The following is a 23,581-nucleotide window of genomic DNA, read 5'->3' as shown; positions in this document are numbered from 1 at the left end:
TGCAGCAGTGTGAGACCCATCTGGACCTTCTCATTTCTGCTAAATGCATGATTTACACTTGTATTTGCACTGCAGAAACAGTACAGGAATCTGGGGGACATTGAGGGAAAATCCTGACTTTCAGTAAAATCCATTGCTAATAAGAAAAACCGATAGCAAACAACAAAAAAAAGTGCATGCTCCTGGAATAGACCTGAGGTTTCAACTGCTGCAAAGTTTCCCTGCTGTGAAAGCACATGAATTCCTTTTCTTTTACAGCAGTAAATCTTCTTCTAATGCTACTTATACTTAGTTCCATGTATTAAAAGACTGAATGACCGTTCTGCATTGTGGTTTGGTTTTTTGGGTTTTTTTTGCAATCTCTCCCAGTTATGAGCTCCAGCTTTTTCTGTCCTCTGGGCCCTCTAACATATCTGCTACAGAAGAGCTATGATGTCATCAAAATACTCAATTTTGCTCTTATTCCTACCATTGCAAACCAGAAATAACTATCAAAAAGTGAGGTTGCACTGGTTTAAGATAATAATCCCAAGATTTATACCATATTGTTGCAGTGCTTGTGATGGTCAGGCATCAGGAGTTTCAGTGCATAGAAATATGCTACAATATGGGCAAACTGGGAAAAATGGGAAGAGTCAGGTTTGCAAACAGTGGGCATTCTACAACTGAGAATCTAAAAAATACTGGGGATTAGACAGAATTAGATCAGATCAGGGTGGAGATCAGAGAGCAAGCCTAACATCACTGAGTTTGTCAGAGGCTCACTTTCGGCTAAGAAGCCAGGAATGGTTTTCTCTGTTTCTTAGGAAGCAGAACACTGGGTGCAAAATGGCGTTTCACAGTCATCCCAGCAATCAGAATGAAGGGAATAAAGGAGCCTTCCACATTTTGCCACCCTCTACTGCAGTTCTTAGGAATGTTGTCAAAGATTCTTTTCTGCCTACTTTGAGCCCCTGATTTTGCCTGAGCAGCCAGAGGAGACATCTCTGTTACTGCACGTCAGGCCTGTTACTTAGATATCATCACCAAGCATGACTTACCATTAATAACTGAGGAGAATTCCAGGAAGGCGTCTGTTCAAATAACAGCAATAAATTATGGGATATGGCAAGATTTCCACATTAGAAAGGCAAACAAACAAAACATTAAGACTGTTTTACTTTAGAGAGGAGGAAAATAAGATGTAATTCAAAGAAGGTACATAAGGGATTGAATAATATGTAGAAATAAGTTCTTCTGTTTGCCCATGCCTATTTATCCTTTCAAAGGACAGATACAGTGAAATTTAAACAAAATAAAACTCATAGAAGAAAATACTTCAGAAAGTAGAACTTGTTGTCACAAGATAGATTCTACAGTGTTCCAAGCAGAATTGGGGCACTGTGAAGACCCCACTGGACAATACCCCCATGCATTAATTCTGATCTTCTGACTCACTGTGAGGTTAAGTGTGCAATCCACAAAAGTCAATCCCTGTGCAAAGAATTGTAGTGGAGGAAAACAGGCAGCAGAAGTTAAGACTAAACAATCCCAGAACACTTGAGAGCAGAGCTGGAAGAATTTTGTAATGTGAGAGATTCTAATAGGATCTAAGGGGACTGAAGTGAATTGCATTACTGTGGACAGTAATGTTACAGGGAAGGTAGAGTGCTAGATTATTGATGAGGACAGAGAATGAAGATTACCTGAGGGTGTCGGCACACTCTTCACAAAATATATTTCCATCTAATCTTTCTACTTTAAAGCAGGAAAAAAGGTTGCCCAGAAGTTAGCATACATTAATATCTATTGCTTCCAAAAAGGCCACAATGATTTTGTTGATCCTGTCTTACTGAGCATCTTGCTCTTTCCTGATGTGTGAAGACACAACTGGGCAGAGCTGCTGGCTTTCTTGATGGATCTACAAGTTGCTAGAGGCAAAAGGCCACCTGCTCATGATTTTATGTAGGTGAAGCAGTGACCTTTCTTCCTCGTGCCCTCCCAGTCTGACCAGTGCCTATTGCAGAGCTCACATCTGGAGAAACTCAGAGCCTCTTTAACATTTTAGCCATGACATAGCAATTAATTTCTCCATATTGCTGCTAAGTCGATACTCACTTTGGTGCATGTGAGCATTAGCTTCATTCATTCTTGATGTGTATCCTGCCTGCAAAAAAAAAAAAAAAAAAAGGCAAACTGAAGACACTGAAGTTTTCTTAACGTGTAAGCTGTTTTCCAGGTCTGCTAAACTCTTTTTCGACTGGCTGCAGCTAAAGAAATCAAACCCGATTTGATTACAGCCACTAGAGGAATATTCTAGATCTTGAATTCAGTTGTAGTAATTGGGAACTTGTGTTGTAAAGGAATCATCTAAATTCATCTAAGGGATAACTTCTTTGAATACAGTCTTATGAATTCACAGATGGCACAAATTCAATCAGCCAAGACAGCATTAGCTTTGTACCCCAGAAAGTTCCTAGTCTCTCCCTTACTCCGTTCAAAAGAGGTAACATTTTTCTTTGTGCTTTACATTTAAAATAAATTGTCTTAGATGGAGACATTGCCCCAGCAAAGTTTTTGCCAGAAATGAAATTCTCCTAACCAAGTTATAAACCCCTGAAAATAGGGCTTTATAATGGGACTGCTGATAGACCCTTAACAATAGCGTTGTGAATGGCGCTGCTATAATTAATGATACTTCAGAAAGATTTATGGTCCTTAGAAAGAGATAAAACAGAAATATCATTGCTTCTTTGCCTCCCATCATTTTATCCTCTATGAAATTTTATGTGAAATAAGTCAAATGAAAAATGTAAGCTCTTAATCTTTTCCCAGAGTCCTGTCTCTCACTTGATGAACACTTTCACTGAATAAATTACAGCTTTTTATTCCTTATGTATGTACAGCTTTGTATTTAAAAAGCAAAGAAAAGGGCATTGTTGGCTTGGCAAAGCAACTCAAGATGACGGTCATGGAGGAAGCAAAAATGGCTCACTATTCATGTCTTCTCTTCTGCCATCCCAGAGACAATGCTCTCATCCTGCAGTAGTTCAGAGCAGGTTGGTAGTGTACAAAAGTGCACCCAGATTCTGTGTTGGAGAATCTCTGCTGATGGAAAGTCAGATACAATGACTCTGCAGCAGCAAGAGCCCAGTGGCCTGAGCAGAAAGCCTAAAGCTGTGGCTTGATTATGGCAGATAGTACCTTTGTGTTGGAAAAAACGGAATACTGTATGGATACTTAATTTAACTGGGAAAGGCATAGCAAAAAGCAGTTGCTGGAGGCTGAAGCTAGAAAAAAATTGAATTAGATATTTGGCATTATATTGCAACAGAGAAAGGGAGTAACCACTGGAACAGGCTATCAAAGGAAAAGCGAATTCTCCATTTTCTGACAATACTGAAGGAATATGAGGAGCTGATTAAAGAACTACTTCTGTTGAAACAAAATACGTTTTAGTCAAACAAAAAGAAGATTGACAACAGTATTTAATGGCCCGTGATGTACAGGAAGCTGCCCTGAAGGTCTAACAGTGTGCTCTGTGTTATGAACGTTGTGACTCTGAAGTATTTTAACAAATTATGCTAAAGCACTGCTTACTGAACAGACATCAGGGGAGATGGCTTGAGCAATTTGCCTTGGAGCTCATGCACTGCAGCACCTAGCACTGCCCAAGGAGATGCTGGGAGGTGGCAGGGAATGCCACCTTCTGAGGCCTGGAGAGCGAAGGCACAGCTCGGCTCCAAGCTGGACAGAGGTGCTTAACTGAGCTGCTTCTGAGCAGCAAGTGAGTGCCAGGCAGAGTCTGCAGGAGGAAAAGCTTCCCCTCTGATCAGCCAGGCTGAGGCAGCAGCTGAATAGGTGCTGAGATGTCACAGATTTGGCACAGACCACTTGAAATGGCAGTTAAAGCTCAAAATCCATCACATCTAGATAGAGTCCAAAGCTTGTGTCAGCCTCACCCAGCTCAGATGGCATCAGGCGCTTGTTTCTCAAAAGCCTCTGCAGTGTGTCAGGAGTCTTGTCCCTCTGCCCAATAAAGTAGCAGTGTTTGGGCATCTTCCCTGTTATTTTGATTGACAACAGCAAAGTCACTAGAGAACATCCAGGACTTTCTGGCTGGCTTGTTTTCCTGTTATAAATCGTAGCTCTTCATATTAGAGAAAAAACCTGAAATGTTGTTTTAAAATAATAACTGAACTTGGGGTTTCTAATAGGAAGCTTTGAGATCAATGCTCAAATTCCCCATAAATGATAACATTGCTCATTCAAAATATCTCAAATCCATCAAGAAAAGGGGGAGATTTTAAAAAATGTATATATATTTGGGGTTTTTTATGACAAGAACTTTTGGTTTTCAATGGAATTCACTTTGGAGGGCAGAACATTTTCTTTTTCATTGTAAGAAGATTTGTAAAGGGGCAGGATTGTGGCTATTATTAGAGTCCTTCCTAAAGAAAATCATCAAATCCCTTACAGCACTAGGCAGATCTGGGCTAAAAAGTATAACAGGATGGTATAGAGCAGCCCAGATAGTGACAGAGAGAAAATGGAGCAGGAAGAAAGAAAAAAAAAAAAAAAAAAGGAAACCCAAAAAGAAGAGCAGATGCCAATTAGAATTCTTGCAGACTGCAGCAAGGAGTGAGCATAAGAAGCTGTAGGAAAAGAAAGGGTAGAGTGGATTAGTGTTAATCAGAGACATGGGAAAGTAGGAAAGGTTTTAAATGAGCTTTTGGGTTAGCAGCTTGAAAGAGAATTCCAGATCCGTCAGGTATAGGGGCAAAAATAAAATGCAGAATAGCAGAAGATACAGCTGAATCCTGAGTAATTAACTTTTGAAGGTAATAAGACATTTTTTGGAAGTGGAAGCTTCTCTCTCTCTCTCTTTCTCTCTCTCTCTTTCTCTTTCTCTCTCCAGTGCTGTTTTTCTAGTGGAAGAGTGCATGTTGTAATACAAGAAAGTGACTCCTACCCGATTTCTTTTTCACTGTCTTAATGGTGTATACATACAGCACCTTTTTTTAGGAAAGTTAAGCACTAAGGAACTAGAACTTACCCAAATTTATTTGGGGAAATAAATTTGCCCAAACACAGAGTGCAGATGAATTGCCTCCAGAACTGCATGAGTTACACCAGTACAAAGCTGGCACAGTAAGGGACAGTGTTTGCATCACAGCCATGAGTGGTCTGTTGCTCTTGGGGTTCAAGATGAGTTCCAAAATCCACTGGAGATGTTGTTGAGTTCAGTAAACATTAGAGCAGGATGGCTGGAGTGTGAGGGTAGGGGCTCTCCTTGCAGCTCTGAGGTATGCAACATCCCTTAGTATTTCTGTGCTGCCAGTTTAACTCTCTGTAAAAAGGGGGGGGGATAAAGAAAAGAGGAAAAAAGGAGAACCCCCAGTGATTATCTGTTCTTAGAGGCTGTACAATGCTATAATTAACAATCCTACTTCCAGCTTTGGCTTTATCTGCAATTTTAGAAAGAATAGCTCTGTGTTTGTGTTTCTTTTACATATGAATCATCATTAAAGGTTAATGAGAAAACTAATGCTATATGAAAAGGTTGTTTTCTCATTATTTAAACATTTTCATTTTAAAAGCTGTATGTATTCCTAGAATATTATTAATTTATTATTTGCTGAACAATATCTTAACTAGTCCCTTTTTATTTCCTTGTGTGACATAATTTTAAGCAATTGCAATCAGTGCCCTTAGTTCCACTCATCACTTCTGAATCTCTGCACCACTGAATTGCCAGCAGAACAAACTTCATCCAAACAAAGCACAGACACATCAAATCAGCCAGAGCTTCTGACAGGGACTTTGTGCCAGCTTGGTGCTATAGTGTGGGCTTTACACTGCCTGCCAGAGGAACAGAGGATTCCAGATCCAGTGTAATGTTAGGTTACCACAGAGAGTCAATGCCTAATGTAGAATAAACCCCAACAGCACCACATCAAAGCTTCCATGTTTTTCTTTAACAAATTTAAACCATCAAAGTGAGTATATATGGGATCAGTGCTTTACATCAGCAGATCCAACACTAAGAGCCTTAAAGTTGCATCTTGGTCACAACCCAAGCCTGCAGTAAATTTTACACTGTGATAAAATACCATTAAATTCAAATGAAACCTAAAAATCATGTCCATTCTCGATGCATTGGAATATATTATGGTGATGAAAGCAACTCCTCTGGCATGGTAGAAGATGAATCTTACATTACAGCCTCAAAAACCAAGCCACCATGTTTGTAGCCATGCAGGGAAAAGACGAGCTCCCAGGCAACAGAAGCACAAAAGTTTGCTCAATTTCTCGCTCCATACCAGGAGTGCACGTGCCAGGTTTTCCAGTTGGACTTGGCTCTCTTTTAATGACCAAAGTTACACAAAAAAACCCCCTCTGAAAACAGAGCTTTGTGACAGAAACGCCTACACAGCTGTAACAGCCACTTCTCAAATGTCTCCTGCTTATGAACCACAAGAATAATATGGCAAAATGTGCCGACTTTTGCAGTTTTCCCCTCTTTTGTTGAAACTAATGAGTCACGATTAGAGTAATGCTTTTCTGTGACTCCAAAACCATTTTGCTTAATGAGGTACTAAGTCTTTATAATTAGGCCCAGAAGGGAGCTAGGACGTGGCCCCTTAAGAGCAATAATTATTTAGGTTATTTATGGTAATAAAAAATTGAAAATAGGAATTCTTCCTCAGAATGCAACTATTTATTCTTTTACATATTGCCTAATAGGCAATTACCCTATTAAGGCAACGTTTTGTTGCTAAAGACATTAATTGAAATGTAAATTAAATGTAAATCAGCTAATTAAATTGATATGTAATGAACTTGTCATGCAGGCCTTTGAGATCAGATGCATTCTGCTAATAAACAAGTGTTTTACTGGTGCCATTGCTCACTGGAGTTAAGGTTGTTTAACGTGTTGTGTCGATAACACTCTCCCATCCCAAATTCAAAGGTTTGGATTGTATTGTTAGAGCCCAGAGTGAAGCTGGAACTGGGAGTTTCTGGATTTATTCCATCTTATCATATCCTGATCAACTTCATTGCAAGGCAAGGTGTTCCACTAATGGTAAGTGCTGCACATCCCATTGGGCTGTGATGCAAACTCTGTCTGTTTCTTCTGCTCTAGAGGGGTTAATTCTATTTCTTTCTCCACGAGCTATGGCCAGTTCAGCAGAGGTAATGAACCCTCACAGCAGTGGGAGGATAACTCTACATGTTCCTGAAATAGAAATAAAATGAGAAATGAAGCAATCAGAATTTGCTTGGTGATTATGTTGACAATGTACAAGGTAAACATCAAAGTCAATCCAGCGATAGGAGAATGAGCCAGAATAACCTTGTGTGCTGCCCATAACATACACGTAACCTTCAGCTTCAAAGCATGGGCTTGTGTCACGCCATAAATTAAAGGCAAAGAATAGGAAACTATCAGTTCTCCTATGAAATGATCCATTTTCCTGCAGCTATGATTTGAGCCAGACCCACTAGAATTTCTGGCATAAATTCAGGTCCTGTATCGAAGGTATCTTGGAGGACAAAAGTCCCTCCCCTGCCAGATTCATGGACAAAACTCACTGCCTCTAATTAAGCAACAGTAAGGCAAATGTCACACATTTTGCTTTTGAAAAAGCTCAGGTCAGCACCTTAAAGAACCCACTGCCCACTTCTATTCACATCATGCAGTTGTTTTGTGTGCACAGTCACAAAGCTCAAGCAAATGTAGCAGAAAGGGCTGTGGCAGAGAGAGGATAGAAAACCAGTTTGGAGTTGTGGAAGTCCAGAAAGTTTTCCTGGATCCATCGTGCTGTAGCTGTACCTGAACATTAATGCTTAATTGTTCTGTCTGGAATAAATGGATGCTGCATTTATAACTTCTTCTACCCAGAGAACCTTCCACCCTGCAATCCTTCGGGACCTGGGGGTATTTAATAAACATGTCAACTACCACTCTTCTTTAGCTCGAATGCAGCATCTTGTTTTGTCCTACTGAAGAACACTCCAGTTTGAAGTTTACAGAGCAATTAAAGACCCTCATGGGGCCCCTGATATTGTCAGCATATGTAGATTAGTAATTGTCAAGCTTCTCCCTAAGGCTGAAGAGCTTTTAGTCAAATTCCAGAGATCATCAAGTATTCAGATTTCAGTGGGCTTTGTGTCATACACAACATAGTGGCATAATTAAACTACAATGTTTCTTTTCTAATAAACTTTTGGATCTGTATATGCTTCTATTATTTTTTTTAATTAGCTGTGATCACAAAATAAGAAAGAACATCAATCTAGAGCTGCAACTTTACTACTTCCACAAAGACACCCTGGGAGCAGCTTTCTCTTCTAAATTGTTGGGGTTTGGGAGCCACACTTACTGCCATGACTTGCAAAGGCCTGATGGAGCACAAACCCCAGCAGACTGAAGGTACCTTTCCTTCTCTGAATTCTTCCCAGTCGTCATGTGGGCACAAGCCATGATGCTGCCAACTTGAGCTATGTCTTCACTGGTGGCTTGGACTCTTGCTCAAGCTTTAATCTATTCTTAACTAGTTTTGATGTTTGTGAACATTGACATAGAGAAAAACTGTATTAAAAAATAGGAAAAATACTTTAGAGGTCAGAGAAGGGAATAAGTAAAAGGATCCTCCCAACCCAAGCTGATTATGTAGTAACTGACTCCAACATTCCCCATTATATGAGCCCTCTGCCTGCCATGCTGAGTGATCAAACACTCACCTGAATTCAATATTCATTTCCTTGAGTGTTGGACAGGAATTTTGCTGGCTTGCTTTGCATCTTACATGGTCCAACCCTTGAAGATCAAATGACTGCTCTAATAAGGTGACACAGAGTAACAAGAGCAACTGGATGAAGCTTTCCTGCAGTAAGACTGGCCTGTGCATATTCTGCCAGCTGGATCCTCTGCTGTGCTTCTCCAAACCATTGGATTGTGGTCACAGAGCTTGGAAGGGTCAACGTGTTGGTCACTGGCCTGTATCCATTGTTTGAGTCCCACTCCACTGAGCTGTGTCTGTTTGTGGACAAAGGCTGTGGCAAGGAGGAAGTTGTTACAAACCTCTCTGATGTTTTTGACCTACAGAGATTTTAAAGCCGCATTTGGGATCTGAAGGTTTAATTCCTGGCAAAATGAAAAAGAATTGGACTTGGAAATTGTGAAGGCAGCTTTAATAATCTTCATTACAGCATGTTACATAAAAGAGCTAAGTTACTGCTCATGAGGAGTAGGTCTTAATTTCTGTGCTGTTCACATTTCCTAGGTGTAGCAGAGGACAAACTGGTCATGCTTTGAAATTGACGGAAATCTTTTGTTAACCCCAGACTGCCCATGCACACACAGGTGTGTTCTTCCCCAGACTCAGACATGTGTGCCCAAATGAGCAACATTCTTCTCCTCTCAGGCTGGTCAAATGAGTGGGAAATCCTGTTAGTGTGTCCAGGAGGAAACTCTTTATTACCTCCATTACTGCACTTCAACAGCACTTCTTCCTCTGTAAATCCCATTTTATTTGTCACAACTTACCTGCAGTGCTGAGTACAGGCAGCTCTGAAGGCTGAGATCTTTCACTAGCCCCAGAAAAGACAGCTGAAGCATCCTTTTCCCAACACAAGGATAACCTGAAGTCAGCGGGTAATTTCAGAGTGGTTTTCTGCAGTCTCAAGCTGACTTCAAAGCAAAGCTCTATTATTTTGCCACCAAATCTTTCAAGCCTCCATGTCCCCAAGTCCCCTTGTGGACTAAATTGTCATTTCATGAAATTCACTTAAATTCTTCACACTGTTGAGTAACACCCACTGTTGAAGTGGCTCTTCTCCACTTGGTCCACTGCATATGGCAGAATATAGTGCTGGTGTCTTGTCAGAGGCCTGTTTTTGTGCTAGGCTATGGAAACTGGATCCAAGCAGCACAAAGATAGTTGGGCTTTAAATAGTAGTCCAGGAGGAGATCTCAAGAGTCCCAATAAAAAGAAAATCAAAAACTTTTCTCACATTCTTCCTATGACGATACGTCTCAAAATTATTAATTTTTCTTGTCCAGTATCATATCTGAGGCCAAGCTGTTTTTCCCAAGTGAATTGCAACGTGGCTTTTGGTTCAGTGAGTTCAACTGAAGCGTGTCTATCTGGAAAAGGGAGTGCTATCTGTAATAAAGTAACTCCTTCAAATTTACTTTCTTGATCTTGTACTTTAGTTAGGCTGCCAGAGTTTTATTGCCTGGAAAAGTATCTGTCACCTAGGGCCCTAATTTTAAAGGACTTTAGGTTTTTAGGGGCTGGATGGCGTCATCTGCTTGCATGGATTTTGTCAATGTATTCCTGCGAGTGAGCTAGCCTGAGCTGTGTGCTAATTTCCCATCTCCTCTTTGGTTGATGACAGTCCCTGGCTCAGCGAGATTTCACTTTTGCTCAATGGACTCTTCTTTCCCTGCCCTCCCTGAGATATATTTTCTAAGCACCAATTTCACTCCAAAATTAAAGATGAAATTTAAAGATTAGGGACAGCAGGGTTAGTTTTTTTTTTTCCTTTTTCCAAAGGCATTTCAATGTCTCATACTCATTGATTGAGTTAGGTATCTAAATCATCCACAGCAATCTGGCCCCCATCCCAAATTAGGTGATGTAAAAGGCCAATTTGCCTTTTAAAAGCTCTCCAATTTAATCTCCTGCTGTGCGATTAGTGCCACACGTAATAAACACATTGTGAGCAGCCTGTGGAGGGCAGGTGTGGGTGAGGTAATGGATCCCTCCGACTGCCTGGACTATAAATGCCAGAAACACCAAATACTGCGTGCACTAGTCTTAATCCCAGTCAATTCTAATTACTTGAGTGGACTGACTCCAAATTCAGATGTGCCGTGGTGTAACTGAGGTCAGGGTACAGTACATGATTCTTATCTTAATACCACTGTAGTGCTGGAAAGGTCAAACTGAGCATCGTTCAAGGAGAAGAGGTAACGGCTCTGTTAATTATTCTTCTCTCCACTCCTTGAACAAAGGGGTGAAGACTGTGTCTCTGCTGAAGAGTGTTCTGATGTACTGTATTTAAGACAAAAAACAAGGAAGAACGGAGGAACCATTCCTGCAGCAATCCTTAACTGAGCCTTCCTGAGCTTTGCCTGAAATCTTGGAGCACTTGGTCTGCCAATCCTTTGAACTCCAGCTACACCAGAGTCAGAGACCAGGAGGGCAGCATTGCCCCTCCAGGCAGAGGTAATTTCCAGTTTTGACCATTGAGAAAAGCCAGCTTTTTCTACCAAGTAACATGTTCAGAAAACATTAAACCCCCATGTTCATTTGTAGACATTCCTGCTGTTGGAGGAATTGCTGACTCAGTGGGGCACAAGGCTGAACTTCCATTTCCACTTGCTTACCACTATCCCACTTGAACAGCTGTAAAGCATCTCCAAATGGGAACATTCCCTGTGAGCCAGCCGTAGCATTTTATTCCTTGTTTCCCATTAGTTTTAATAACTGTAGTAGGTAGAGAGAGTAGAAATCTGGGCTCTGAACTGGTTTTAGTTGGACTCAGCTCCCTGTTCTACTGACTGCTATGAGGTGTTATTACCTTCACCCGTTTCCAATGTAACTTCCCAGAGCCCACACACGAGACAATATTTTGTTCCTTCTCCAAAGGCAATAAGCAAAGTCATTGCTAAGACCAGTGTGATCCCAATCCATAGCCATCCTGCTCAGTTAATTTCAGATATCTCTAAAGTGTTAACTGCTGAAAGCAGAAACATGAAACCCTGCCATAGAGAGAGCTGATTAGAATTCAGCCCACTGTATCACCCGTAAATGGGAAATAAAGAATACATGGCTGTGATTAATCATCCATAAATGGCCATTGCCTGCTTCCTCTACTCCATACAAACACAGTCCACATATGCATTCACCTCACCAAAGGATTAACAAGATCATTCCTATTTGTTAGGACCTAGGATTTCAGGAAGTACTTACAGGGGAGCTTGGTTCTTGTGTGTCCGTAGAAATGCACACACATCTGCTCTTCTGTCTGATTTTCACTATCATTGGGATAAATCAGATTATTATTCTTTTTAAAGGTGTACTCGCCTACAGATCAAAATACATTGAGATGCAAAATTACAGAAATGTCAGCTTTAGTAAAGGAATTTTTATAATATTGCAATCATCAGTCTCTAAGGATTGGCAATACTTGTACTATTAAGAAAGAATATTTTTGGTTGTTATGCATTTCAACTTGGCCAAATCTGATACCAGGACATTGGGAAAAAAAAATAATGTGATGCACAGAAAACTTGAAGCACTGGTGGGTAAAGCCTGTTTTTACCGGTTGTGGACACAGTTCCTTTAGAGCACCAGCTTGCCTGCTTGTGGTTCAGCTGAGCTCAGCGGAGCAGAGCTGCCTGTGCCACTGCTCCCTGGCAAAATACAGAAACATCTTTGCTTTGCTGGGGTTTGCAGGCCAAGTGCTGCATCTGTGAACAGAGAGCTTCATCCAGCACCTTCAGCCTCTGCTGCCACGGGGTGCTTGGTGCACCAGGCATATCTCTGGAAATACCACTTGCACAGGCATTGCAGTGGCAGTGCTGGGCTGGGAAGGGGAGGTGACACTTAGGAGATTTGGTCCCTCTGCCCCCAATTTCCTAAACGCCTTTAAGCAAACCCCTTGGTTTCTGACTGCTCCAGTCCCTCTAGCTGTTCAACAGGGAGGGTGAACTACAACCCTCATTAAAGGCACTGCAGATCACAATTTAGATCTGCACAAGAGCTAAGCATTGATATTATTACACTGCAAAATGGCCAGTAAAACTGTCAAAATCATGGATAAGAAACAGGAAGCAGAATCACAGAATGGATGATGTTGGAAAGGGTCTTAAGATCATCTTGTCCATTCCCTCTGCTCAGGCTGAGTTACCTACAGAGAGTTTCCCAGGGCTATGTCTGGCTGAGTTTTGAACATCTGTAGGGATGGACACTCCACAGCCCCTCTGGGCACCCTGCTCCAGCATTTGACCACCCTCATAGTTAAAAAATATTTTCTTGTGTTCAGGCAGAATTTCAAATATTCATTTCAGTTTGTGCCCATTGCCTGTTGTGCAGCCTGTGGTCCCCACAACCCCTGGGGAGCCAGTGAGACCCAGACAGCGGTTGCATGTGACCATATATGATCTGAATTTGTCCAGTCACCTTTGAAATCCCAGTATTCATTCTTTTTTTCCCTCTTGATGTTCCTCAACTGGCTACTTGTGCTTGGAGACCAGTGCCAGCTGGTCAGTGCCATTGATCCCATGGGTTAACAGCCTCACATCTCCTGGAGATACTCTGGCACCATCCAAGGGCCCCACACTCCTGGGAAGTTAGCAGAGATTGCCCAGCAATAGGTAGCCTTTCCCAGGTGAGCCTGTTGTAAAACAGTGATTACCAGCACCACAAGATTTCTCTTCCAGGAGGGAAAAAAAACCCTCTTGCCTAAAGATGTTATCATGCATAATTCAGGGAAGAAATCCATACTGCATTTAAAAGATTACATCTTATCATCCAGGGTACTTATTAGCTTGATGATTTAAAAGTAGATGGGGATAGAGCCTTTCCTGCTATTCTGCAGTAGCATCAGTGCAGTGTGCTGACGAGTGATGGCCTCGTGGCTTGGTTTGTGACTGAACTGCTTTTCTGGTCCAGATGGGGTGGGGAAGTTCCCAGTTCATGGTGAGAAGCCCTGGCCCTGTCCCTGTTTCACCAGACCACCATCCGTGGTTACTCCAGGGACCCCCTCTTCTTCCTGCTGGGTTTGGTTAAGTTTGGCAGGCTGTAAGGAGGGGTTTAGTGGTGTTTAGCTCCTCTGGTTAATGCCCTGTCCAGGAGCACACAGCACTCCCATCTTCCCAAGAGCAGGAGGAAATGCTTTGGGACAGCCAAGGGCAGGCATCTGCATACTGAAATAGCGAGGAGGTTGGAACAAAATTCGGGCAGATTTACCCTGGACAGCACTAGTTGTTCTGATGGCCCTTGGTGATTTCCAAATGCATGTTCCCCTTTCCAGAATGTGCCCTCCTTTTGACCTGGCATGTCCCATGCTGCATGGAACCTTGCTCAGAACAGGGCTGGGTTCCCACCTCTGCCCCCACACTGTGCAGACTATCACTATTTTTCTAAATCAAGAAAAACCCTTCTTTTTTCTCTTTTTAAATCCAACCCACACATGAGCTGTTCTAAATCCAAATATAGATTTGCAATATATAGTTTGAATAGTTTTAAAATGGCATTGCACCAGGGAATAGATTCATTCAAATACCAGGTGCTCCAGATTGAAGGGAGAAGTTGGTTATGACCATTATTTTTGCACCTTCATTCTGTCCCTATTATGCCTTGTGCCTCCCCTGCATCAGGAGGCAGGGCATGGCAAAACTGGCTATTCATGGCAAAACAACTCCAGGTCACCATCTCGAGACCTATCCACAACACCTAAATGAAGTAGCTTTTATTTTTAAGCTTTTCGGGCTTATTCTGGGCTACATGCACATAATAAGAGTGAAATTATGATGAAGAAGAACAAGGATGCTTAAGAAATCTTGATTTTTTTTTTTAATCAAATATATCCTGGGCAAGCAAGATTAATCCCGAAAGGTGGCATCTCTACTGATTGTAGCAAGTGGCATGGGGTTTCTAGGGTCCTTCTGTGTGGCTTTCCACACAAGCTCTCATCTCACAGATTTCCCAATTGTATCATGGCCACAGAACTAACTGATAACCTGGGGACTTTGGTGTTTACAGCCATTTCAGGCAGAAATCCTCAGATGAATGGTTTGGGAAGAGTTAGCATGGCTGAATGACAGCTTGGTTCAGGAACAGGGTGTACTGAACATGGAGTGTGAGAGTAACTAAAAAAGAAGTATTTTGCAAAAATCCTTCTCCCCTGTTTCAAGGTTGAGAGGTGTGAAATATCTGCATTTAACAGCCATTATTAATTACTGCTTACTGTCTACCAACACTGCCTTGGGAGCATCTGTGATGATTTAGCCAAGCACCCATGGCCATCACTCAACTGGCTGCTGTGACTCAGCCATGGAGCCTCATTCACTTCTGTCACTGGCTCTGACCCATTTCTGTCCTGCTTCAGCTCACTTCATCTGCCTGAATCTTGGGCCTCCACGTGAGAAATGGGTGTTTCCTCACATGGAAAAAAACATATATAAAGCAACATTTGTATAAGGGAGAAATCATAGGGGTTTGGATGGTGGAAATGAATCACAGAGATAAATATTCCTCACCTTATCCTAAATCTTGTGATATGTGATCCATGGAAGAGCTAAAGTTGTAGTCAAGATTTCCATGGTTAAGGCCTGGTTTTAAAAAGGTTCCTATTTTATTAAAAATAGCAAAATGCTTCTTCACCTAAAAAGACCAAAGGCTGAACAAGAAGCTCTGTGAAACTCATGTTCCCATGTTAAAAAAGGGAGAAGAGAGGGGGACTCAGGACTCCCATGCTGAAGAGCACCTCTATTCTCTAACAATTTTCCTGAGCTAAACTTAAACTGGGCTTCTCCAACCTTTATTCTCCCCTCTTCTTCCTACTTCTTAGTCAAGCCTTCTCAGACATACTTCGTGTTTTCCACTTGGTGACTCAGCATCAGCTGCTCAAACTTTGGGAGCGTGACAGGGCTGTGACCGACTGAGAGGGAAAGGAAATCTGCCTTAGGGGACGCAAAAATGATTAAGTGCTAAGTACAACATGAATTTGCCAGAAAACAACATCCCCACCAAGAGCCTGCTGTCTCCCTGCAGGGCTCTGCTCAGCCTTCAGACTTGCAAACACCAGCGAGCAGATTTAGTGCTCATGGCAGCTCTGGAAGGGGCGTCACACAACGAGGATAACACTCCGGGCCTAAAATTATCACACCTCTAGAAAGGTATTAAGCCAGCCTTAAAATGGGCCCTAAGTGCTATGGAAGAACCCTCATCAATCTTAGCTGTACATACATGGAGCAACCCCAAAAATTCCCCCACCTTCATCGTGCACCAAAGGAAAAAGAGTACAAATCCTCAGCATTTGTTCAGGCTGCTTTGGTTGAAAGCATCAGAGGCAGCAACCCTAAATGTGCAAAATTAACAGGGGACTCTTTATACCCAGGATAATTTTGTGTATGTAACAGGGAATCACTGTAGGATATTGATTCCCTTATGGCTGTGAGAAAGACTTTATCCCCAATGGTATAACTTGCTAAAGTACTCTTTTCTTCCAAACACTAGCTGGTAATAAAATCTTCCTTCAGATACCCAGACTATTGGTAGAGCAGTTTGGACTGGCTGGTTACTGTTCCCACTGCTTCCAGAGAGTAAATTTCAAGCCTTACTTGAAAAGCAGCATTTTTATACTTCATAAATTTGGATTCTTGAAAACATTTTCAATGATAAAGAATTTTGATGAAAGACTTACGGAAAAAGTTCTTTTGTATCCATGCCCATCAGTACTGATGCTCTCAGTCTCCCCTTTGTTCCTTCCACAGGAGAATTCAACCCCCTCCAGACTCACTCAAAGCATCTTTTTCTTCCATGTGTGCTGGTCTGCCACGGAGAGGTGCCTGAGATGTGAAATAAATCACACCTCCCTATATTGACCAGCTGTGACAGCCCCAGACAGCCATGCTGCTGCAGCACATCCATGTCAGCTGCCCTTGGATCTCTGCTCGGAGCCACCAGATGGGGAGGAACATGAGTAATGAAAGGAGCTTCTCCATGCCCAGGCAGAACTGCAGGAGATCATTGACCTGTCCTGAAATCCCCTCTCATCCCACAAACGCCCATTCCATAGCGCACTTACCTTGAGAGAAGAGACGAGATGATGGTGGGTCACTCTGCAGGGTCTGGGTGTGGCTGTCCGTGCCTGGAGGTCACCTGGCTGCACTCTCAGGATGATGTGGAGGCAGTGGCCAGGCTGTGTCCATCAATCCCCCAAGCAGAGTGTGCACTGCCCCGGCCACAGCAGCTCCATCTGGACACAGCTTTTCGGAGCCCTGGCATTGCAGGCACCCAGGGAACTTGTTCTTTGCTGGTAAACTGTGGTTATAGATCACTGAATACTGACACTAAAGCACAGGCAAAACCTCCATAAACTCTTGCAAAGTGCTCTGAAATCTTTTTTCTGCACAAGAACAGAGAGATTTTAAGGGGACAGAGATCAGCTCCTTCGCCAGCCATGCCAAATGTTTTCAGCAACCTCCAGTAGAAAAGGGAACGCAGTGAGCTCTGCTTATGGATCATTCCCATCCAGCACCATGCCTTTGGCTGCTGAGGAACCTGGCTTAACTTATTTTTATGTGAAAAGTAAGAGGTAGAAGGACACAAGCACACACACATAAATATATAGAGCACACACATAGACACACACATAATCTAGGAGACAAAGAGAGAATCTGTACCTGCATTTGCGATATCTTCCTGCACCAGGTAAGGAAAGCATCTTTTTCCTTTTAACCGGGTGCTGTACCTACATTGTTTCCTCACAGTCTATCTTTAGATTATAGCAGTTCACAAGGTTTTTTCAGCAGATGTGTTATTCAATTACTTCAGGGCTTTTCCATTTGTAATATTGCGAAGCAATGATAGCCAGCAGACTTCACCTGTCTTTTAGAGATAGCCAGCCTGGTAATTTTAACTCTGCCCATTTTATCCACACCAGTAAATCTCATAACATGGTTATAGAGAGATTCCAATTTTTGTAGAACCTTCTCCTGGGAATTCCTGTATACAATATTGCCATAGTCTGTAATGGACATAACCTGTGATTGGATTAATGTTTCCCTAGTGAAGAAGTCAAAGCATTTCATGTTCCTATAACTGGTTTGCAGCTCTGCAGTAAAGGTCTTTGGTGTGGCAGAGAAAATAATTGCAAACTCAGCCCCAATCAGAATATATAATCCCCTCACAGTGAGGGTCTAATTCGGTGCAGTTAGACTGCCTGTGCAGGGGTTTGTAGTGGGATTTTCTTGTCAGGAGAGCAGAATGCATAGAAAACAAGTTAATTTCAGCATTTTAATATTCATCACCCAGGCCTGTACAAAGGGAGGCAAATACATCACTACTGCTCCAAGGGAAGGCCCTGCAGCTCTCCAAGCAGAGAATGAGAAGAAGCAGGGTGGGCATTGCAGTGGGGCTCTGGTTTCCTCACAAAAAAAGCCCTGTACTTGTGTTCAGATAACATGTGACTTTGTTCTTAGGAGCAAATACCATTCTGTCCAATAAACTCCTAGTTTTGGGCCCATATTGGATTCTGAAGCTGTCAGAATCCCTGGAGTCACCTTACCTTGGACCTGACACAAGCGACTGGTGAAGAATTACTGTTGGGAGTTCAACATGCATTACCTCTGAGACACAGATCATCTCCAGCAAGAAGAAGCTCATGGCAGGCCAGGAGTAGGCTCTGAAGCAGGATCTGCCTGCACAGTTGGAGGAGGAGAACTTAAGCACTTATGTGGGAGGAAAATGAACTAGAAGCTGGAAACAAAAGGTCTCCTATTTTCAGCTCCCATGCTAATGCCCCTAAAAAAACGGGATGTGTAAACCCTGAGGCAAACTAGCAGAGACCCCTCAGTGAAAGTCTCAGCCTCCCATCCCCAGCTGGTCAGGGACAGCTTGCAAGAAACCCAGTTTATTGGAGAACCCTGAAAACAGCAGTGGGTCTCTGAGGAAAGCACCACAGAGTCAGCTCTGCCTATGAGGTTCAGGGGAGATGTGACTCAGATCTCAGCATGGAAAAATTTGTATTGGCACCTGTGGCTCAGCCAGAAGGTGCCAGACACAAACTGAAAGAGGAATGAAATGGGAGGCAAGAGCAAAGAGGTTGAGCATGACATTCTGGAACAAGATGGGCAGGATGGGTTCCAGGACAGGCGTGCTTCCTGGCTGAAGAGCAAGGCAGATGCTCTTGGCAGATAACCTTATGTTTGGATGTTATGGCATTGCTAGGCAGGTGGAGAGGATGGGAAGAAGGTTAGCACCATGGGAGTTGACAAATGGGATGTCATCATTTCCCATATGGGTAACTGTCTCCAATCTGTGCTTTCTGTGCAACTGAAAGGTTGGGATATCTCAGCAGAAAGGAAGCATCTCTGCCAGAGATGAGCAATCTACATTAGGTCTGTACTAAGTCCTATACATTTCAGCTGTGGGGCAGATACCTGTGCACAAGACAAGTAAGACGTGGAGATGGTGATTTCCAGGAAAATCCAGTTATTAAATCTAGAGTTAAAAAGCTGAATTTTACAAGTCTGACAGAGGGAGCCTCTGACAGCTGATAGCAGGGCAGCACAAGGGCCTCCCAGAATCCACCTGTCTTGGTTTTGAAGTGAGCTGCGAGCCTGTGAGGAGGAAGGAATGAAAATGAAACAACACACTCATTCCACAGCTGCTTTTATCACTTTATTAATATTTCTAGAGTAGGCTTTTTAGCGGCTAAGCAAATATTGAAACTCTCTCATTATATATATATATGTATGTATATATAGAAACATTCAAAAATAAATAACGAGGAATTCTGCAAGTGCAATGAATACGTGAAAGAACATTTTAACTCCAGTAAACCAACTTTGAAAGTCTTCCACTAAAACCCTATAAAACCCAATGATAGTCATAAATTATCACTAGATGAATTCAAAGGAGAACTTATCCCTTGTCTGCGTACCTTCTAATCCATATCTCCAAGAGGTCATTTTAATTATCACACTGTCACTGCTATTCATTACTCTGCTTTTGGAGACAGAGAGCCAGCACTGTGCCTTTTGGATGCCTTGAAATTCATCATACGAAGGCATTTTATTCTCCCTAAAAATGTACACAGTTTAACCCTCTCACCTTGAAATACTGACAGTAACAGGTTTGCTTGGTGTTTTAAATAATTTTCCTTCCAGTGGGATACCTCCTCCTTGCCTTCAAGCGAGTTTCCCTTGTCAGAGAGCAACTAACTAAGGAAAGCCCAGCTAATGGGTAGCTCACACACAGATACATTCAGCTCAAGTTTTGGCAGATCCTGAGTAGCTTGTCCTTCTTCAGAGGCATGCAAAGCGAAGCTTTTGTCCTTACTCCTACCTGCTCACTCTTTGTAGCTGCAGTAATACAAACTGGATGGAAACCATGTGCCAGTGGCTCCCAGGAGATCCACTGGGATGCGGCTCCAGAAGGGCAGGTGAGGTCCTGAGACACAGAATGCAGAGCTCAGCCTTGACCCTGCTTGCTCTGTGTTCACTTGTATGGAAAGGAGCTCAAGGGCCTCACAGAGAACTCCCTTGTATCCACTAGGATTTTTAAAGGAGAAGGAAGTATGCATGCAAGGGAATCTGCTTTCAGTTCTTCCTAAAACCACACCTTGGGTCAGCATTGGTCAGACCTTGCAGCCAGGTCTTTACTGCTGAAGGATCAGGGAGTACTTTCACCCAGGACAGTAAATTTAAGTCACTTCAAAGGTGACTTATTTTAGCCTGTAGTTCTCATTGTTTCTCATACCTTTTCATTTTTCCCCAGGATGCATTCTCTTCACACACAGGACAGTGTGAGGACTCAGCTGAGCCGGACTGTTCCTAGATCATGGCATTCCTGTCCTGGGAAAGAGGACAGGAACAACCAACCCAGCTTTTACTAGAGAACTGTGTCTGGGGCTGGCATTCTTCAGGGCCACCCCACTCCAAGAGGAGCTCATCCAGTCATGTTTCACCCTCAGTCAGGTTCATCCTTTCCCTCTCTTATCTACCAGATCTTGGCACCTTCTCTTCCTCAAGCCACCATTCCAGCCCAACTCCTGGCAGAAGACAGTGAAGAGAAGCTGCTTCCCAAGGCTTCAGATGGGTTGAAAAGAGGCAATTCTAAGCATACTCTCCCTTCTCATCCCATAAGAAACACTCTGACTCCACTGAGGATCAGCCTCTTTTTGTCTCCAGTTTGAGAATCCAGGTCAGATGTTTCAGAGAGTCACACATTGCAGGAGACAACACTGCCTAGTGACAGTGGCTTTGAGCAGAGATTTCACATGCTGTCCATGTCATGGGGAGGTGCTGAGGTTTTACTTGGGGTTTCTTACAGTGGTGTCACCACACTGTTTATTCACCCCTTTCAGCACTACTTCTTGCCCACGCTGCATCAATCATACATCTGTTGGGAAGTCTGGTCTTTCTAGACCCCAGAGTTTTTGATGGAGGACCACTGTCCCTGCCTGTTGGACAGGTCTTGCAGCAAGTTTCATGCCTGCAGCCTGACAGTCACATTTCTCATATGACCTCTCTCCTCGAATGATCTGATGGAAGAGCAAAAAACCCAGCCATGCAGTGGATGATAAACTGCACACTGAGGAGCACCTGCCTGGCTCCCAGAAGCTATTTATCAGGCTTTCTTAATGCAAGCTAACAGGACAAGCACATGCAGTAGGCATAAGAGCTTCTGAGCCTGACACTAAAAGGGGAGACATCACATGGTGCAACAGAGGAGCCAGGACTCCCTCGTTAGCTCATTGTATGGATTACCCCTTTAAAGAGAGAGAAGGGGACTGGTGGAGGAAGGAGAGGCTTTCTCATTTTAACAAATAGCTTTTCAGCCACCGCAAATGATTTCTGCAAATCTATCAGCTCACTCTTTTTTTCCCCACAGATAGGAAAAAAAAAAAAAAGCCCTGAAATTGATTCACCATCTATAAATAAAAAAGAATCAATAGTAAAATTTCCAGCTAATTTCCCTCTCCCTCTTTGCTCCTTGGACTATTTGTTATCTTAGAAATACTTGTCTGGGGAAAAAAAAAGAGAAACATCATCGATTCCTGGCTGCGACGTGCTCCTCCGCCTTGCCCTACAGCTCTCCTCTCCTCTCATCGCATGGACAGAGATGACTCCTTCAGATGCTCCTGGCTCCTCTTCTCAGCTTTGCCTCCAGCGTGGCTGTTCCCTGGGCCCCGCTGGGCAGTGCATTTATAGTGTGGCACTTTGTCCTTCCTGCCAAAGGAAGAGAGAGGACAGGTGTTGTCAGACACTGGTGTTGCAGCAGCAGGTAAGTGTGTGTGGGGTGTGCTCTGAGGAGCTGTGTGTGAAGTCTCGCAGCGAAGTGCATCTGTAAGGAAGGCTTTGGCAGCTTGAGATAAATTAGAGGTGGTTAAAGACCAGCTGGTCCCATCTTTCTCTGGCCAGAGCAGGGTTAGTCCTTCCAGGAGGCTTCAAGGGCTTTGTGCTAGCTCTGAGCTCTCCAGGAGAAGGATCCTGTTACTTCCCTTTGGGTGAGGCACTTCCCACTGTTTTCTCCTACAGAGGCTCCTGCACACCTGAAATGTTTCCCTTCATTTCTGCTCATGAACAGCCCTCCTCTCACTGTGAATATTTCCTTCTGGGGCATTTACCATTCACAGGATGGTTGGGTTCACACATCTGCTCACAGCTGGATTGCCCCCACTGCCAGTGGTGTTCACAGCTGGGTCACAGTCTTTGGGGACAGACTGATTGTGTGGCCAGAGAACACCCAACACCCCACACGATGCCATCACTTCCAGCATCCAGACCAGCGCCTTCAAAGAGCCCACAAAGAGGTGATACTGCTATTTCCCCATGCCCATAACTCCAATTATCTAACTCAATTATCTAGCAGTCATGCCAAACTTCAGTTGTCACTATAGTTTGGAGTGTGACATTTCCAGGGCCCCTTTCATGCTGCAGCCCCAGCAGAGCTGTGGGAGTTTTATGACTTGCCTCCAAAGGAGCAGGGTTATGCAAAATACAAAGTACTTTTTGCAGTGATGCCCCAGGAGTTCACAGGGTAAGAACAGAGCTCTTCACAACCCAGCACCACAGAACCAGCTCCCCAGCTTCCCACAGCTTATCTGGTGGAAAGACCTGCTTTGGAACACTTCAGCTCCTGATAAGGAACTAAGTCTCACTACTTGTTTCCCAGACAAAGCATTCCTCTGTGTGTGTGTTTACAGTGTGCATGATGAATTTATGCTACTTTAAGGAAAAGTAAATCTCTATTATCAGTTCATTCTGTAACATTTCTGTTCTATTTACTTATAAAGTCTCTTTGCTTAGAGGCTTTAATTAAAATCCTCTATCTCACAGCCCAGCAATCTCACTGCCTCTCCTTCCTCTAGGTCCTGACACACAGGTCACAGCAAGATGTGCACAAGTGACTGGACAGCCCCAGCCCTGGTCTGTCTGTCTGGGACCAGGGGCCAGAGGAACCAGCTTTGGCTGTCCTATAACCCTAACCTGCCTCTGGAATTCCAGTGGAGAGTGGGGTCCCTCCACACTCACCCCAGAGTGGCACCATGTCTGAGCAGCCATCACCATCCCCTGCAGACACACCTTTTGACAGCTCCTCCTTTGAAAAAGCAGCAAAACCCAACTCTCCATCCCAAGGAAGATTGGGATGTTAGAGCTGCTCACACTAGCCAAGGGGCTCCAGTGACCCTTCAGATAAACCTGCCTTACTCACCACACAAGCATGTGTTTTTCAGTGCCTCTGCTTTTATTTGCAGAAGGATGTTTTAATATACATTTTTAAAGAATTGTAATGATGTAGTTGCCGATGGGGCCCAGGGCTTAGAAGGCTTTACCTCCACCAGCCCTCTC

The 23,581-nt window shown here is 43.2% G+C and overlaps 1 protein-coding gene across 1 annotated transcript in view; it reads right to left on the bottom strand.

Annotated features, from left to right (window-relative positions):
* Window positions 1-19,391: 19,391 nt before the first annotated feature.
* The window catches only part of BEND5 (BEN domain containing 5), an 860,026-nt gene continuing 855,836 nt past the window's right edge, over window positions 19,392-23,581 (bottom strand). The window contains exon 13 of the mRNA XM_085067639.1: window positions 19,392-21,958. Within this exon, the coding sequence (XP_084923765.1) occupies window positions 21,835-21,958 (124 nt within the window). The 3' untranslated portion in view covers window positions 19,392-21,834. The remainder of the gene's footprint in view (window positions 21,959-23,581) is intronic.

The sequence above is a fragment of the Lichenostomus cassidix genome, chromosome 8 (assembly GCF_008360975.1).
Source record: "Lichenostomus cassidix isolate B80296 chromosome 8, HeHo_3.0, whole genome shotgun sequence".
NCBI lineage: Eukaryota > Metazoa > Chordata > Aves > Passeriformes > Meliphagidae > Lichenostomus > Lichenostomus cassidix.
Note: the sequence above shows the minus strand (reverse complement) of the source record. Positions and strands in the feature narration are given on the sequence as shown.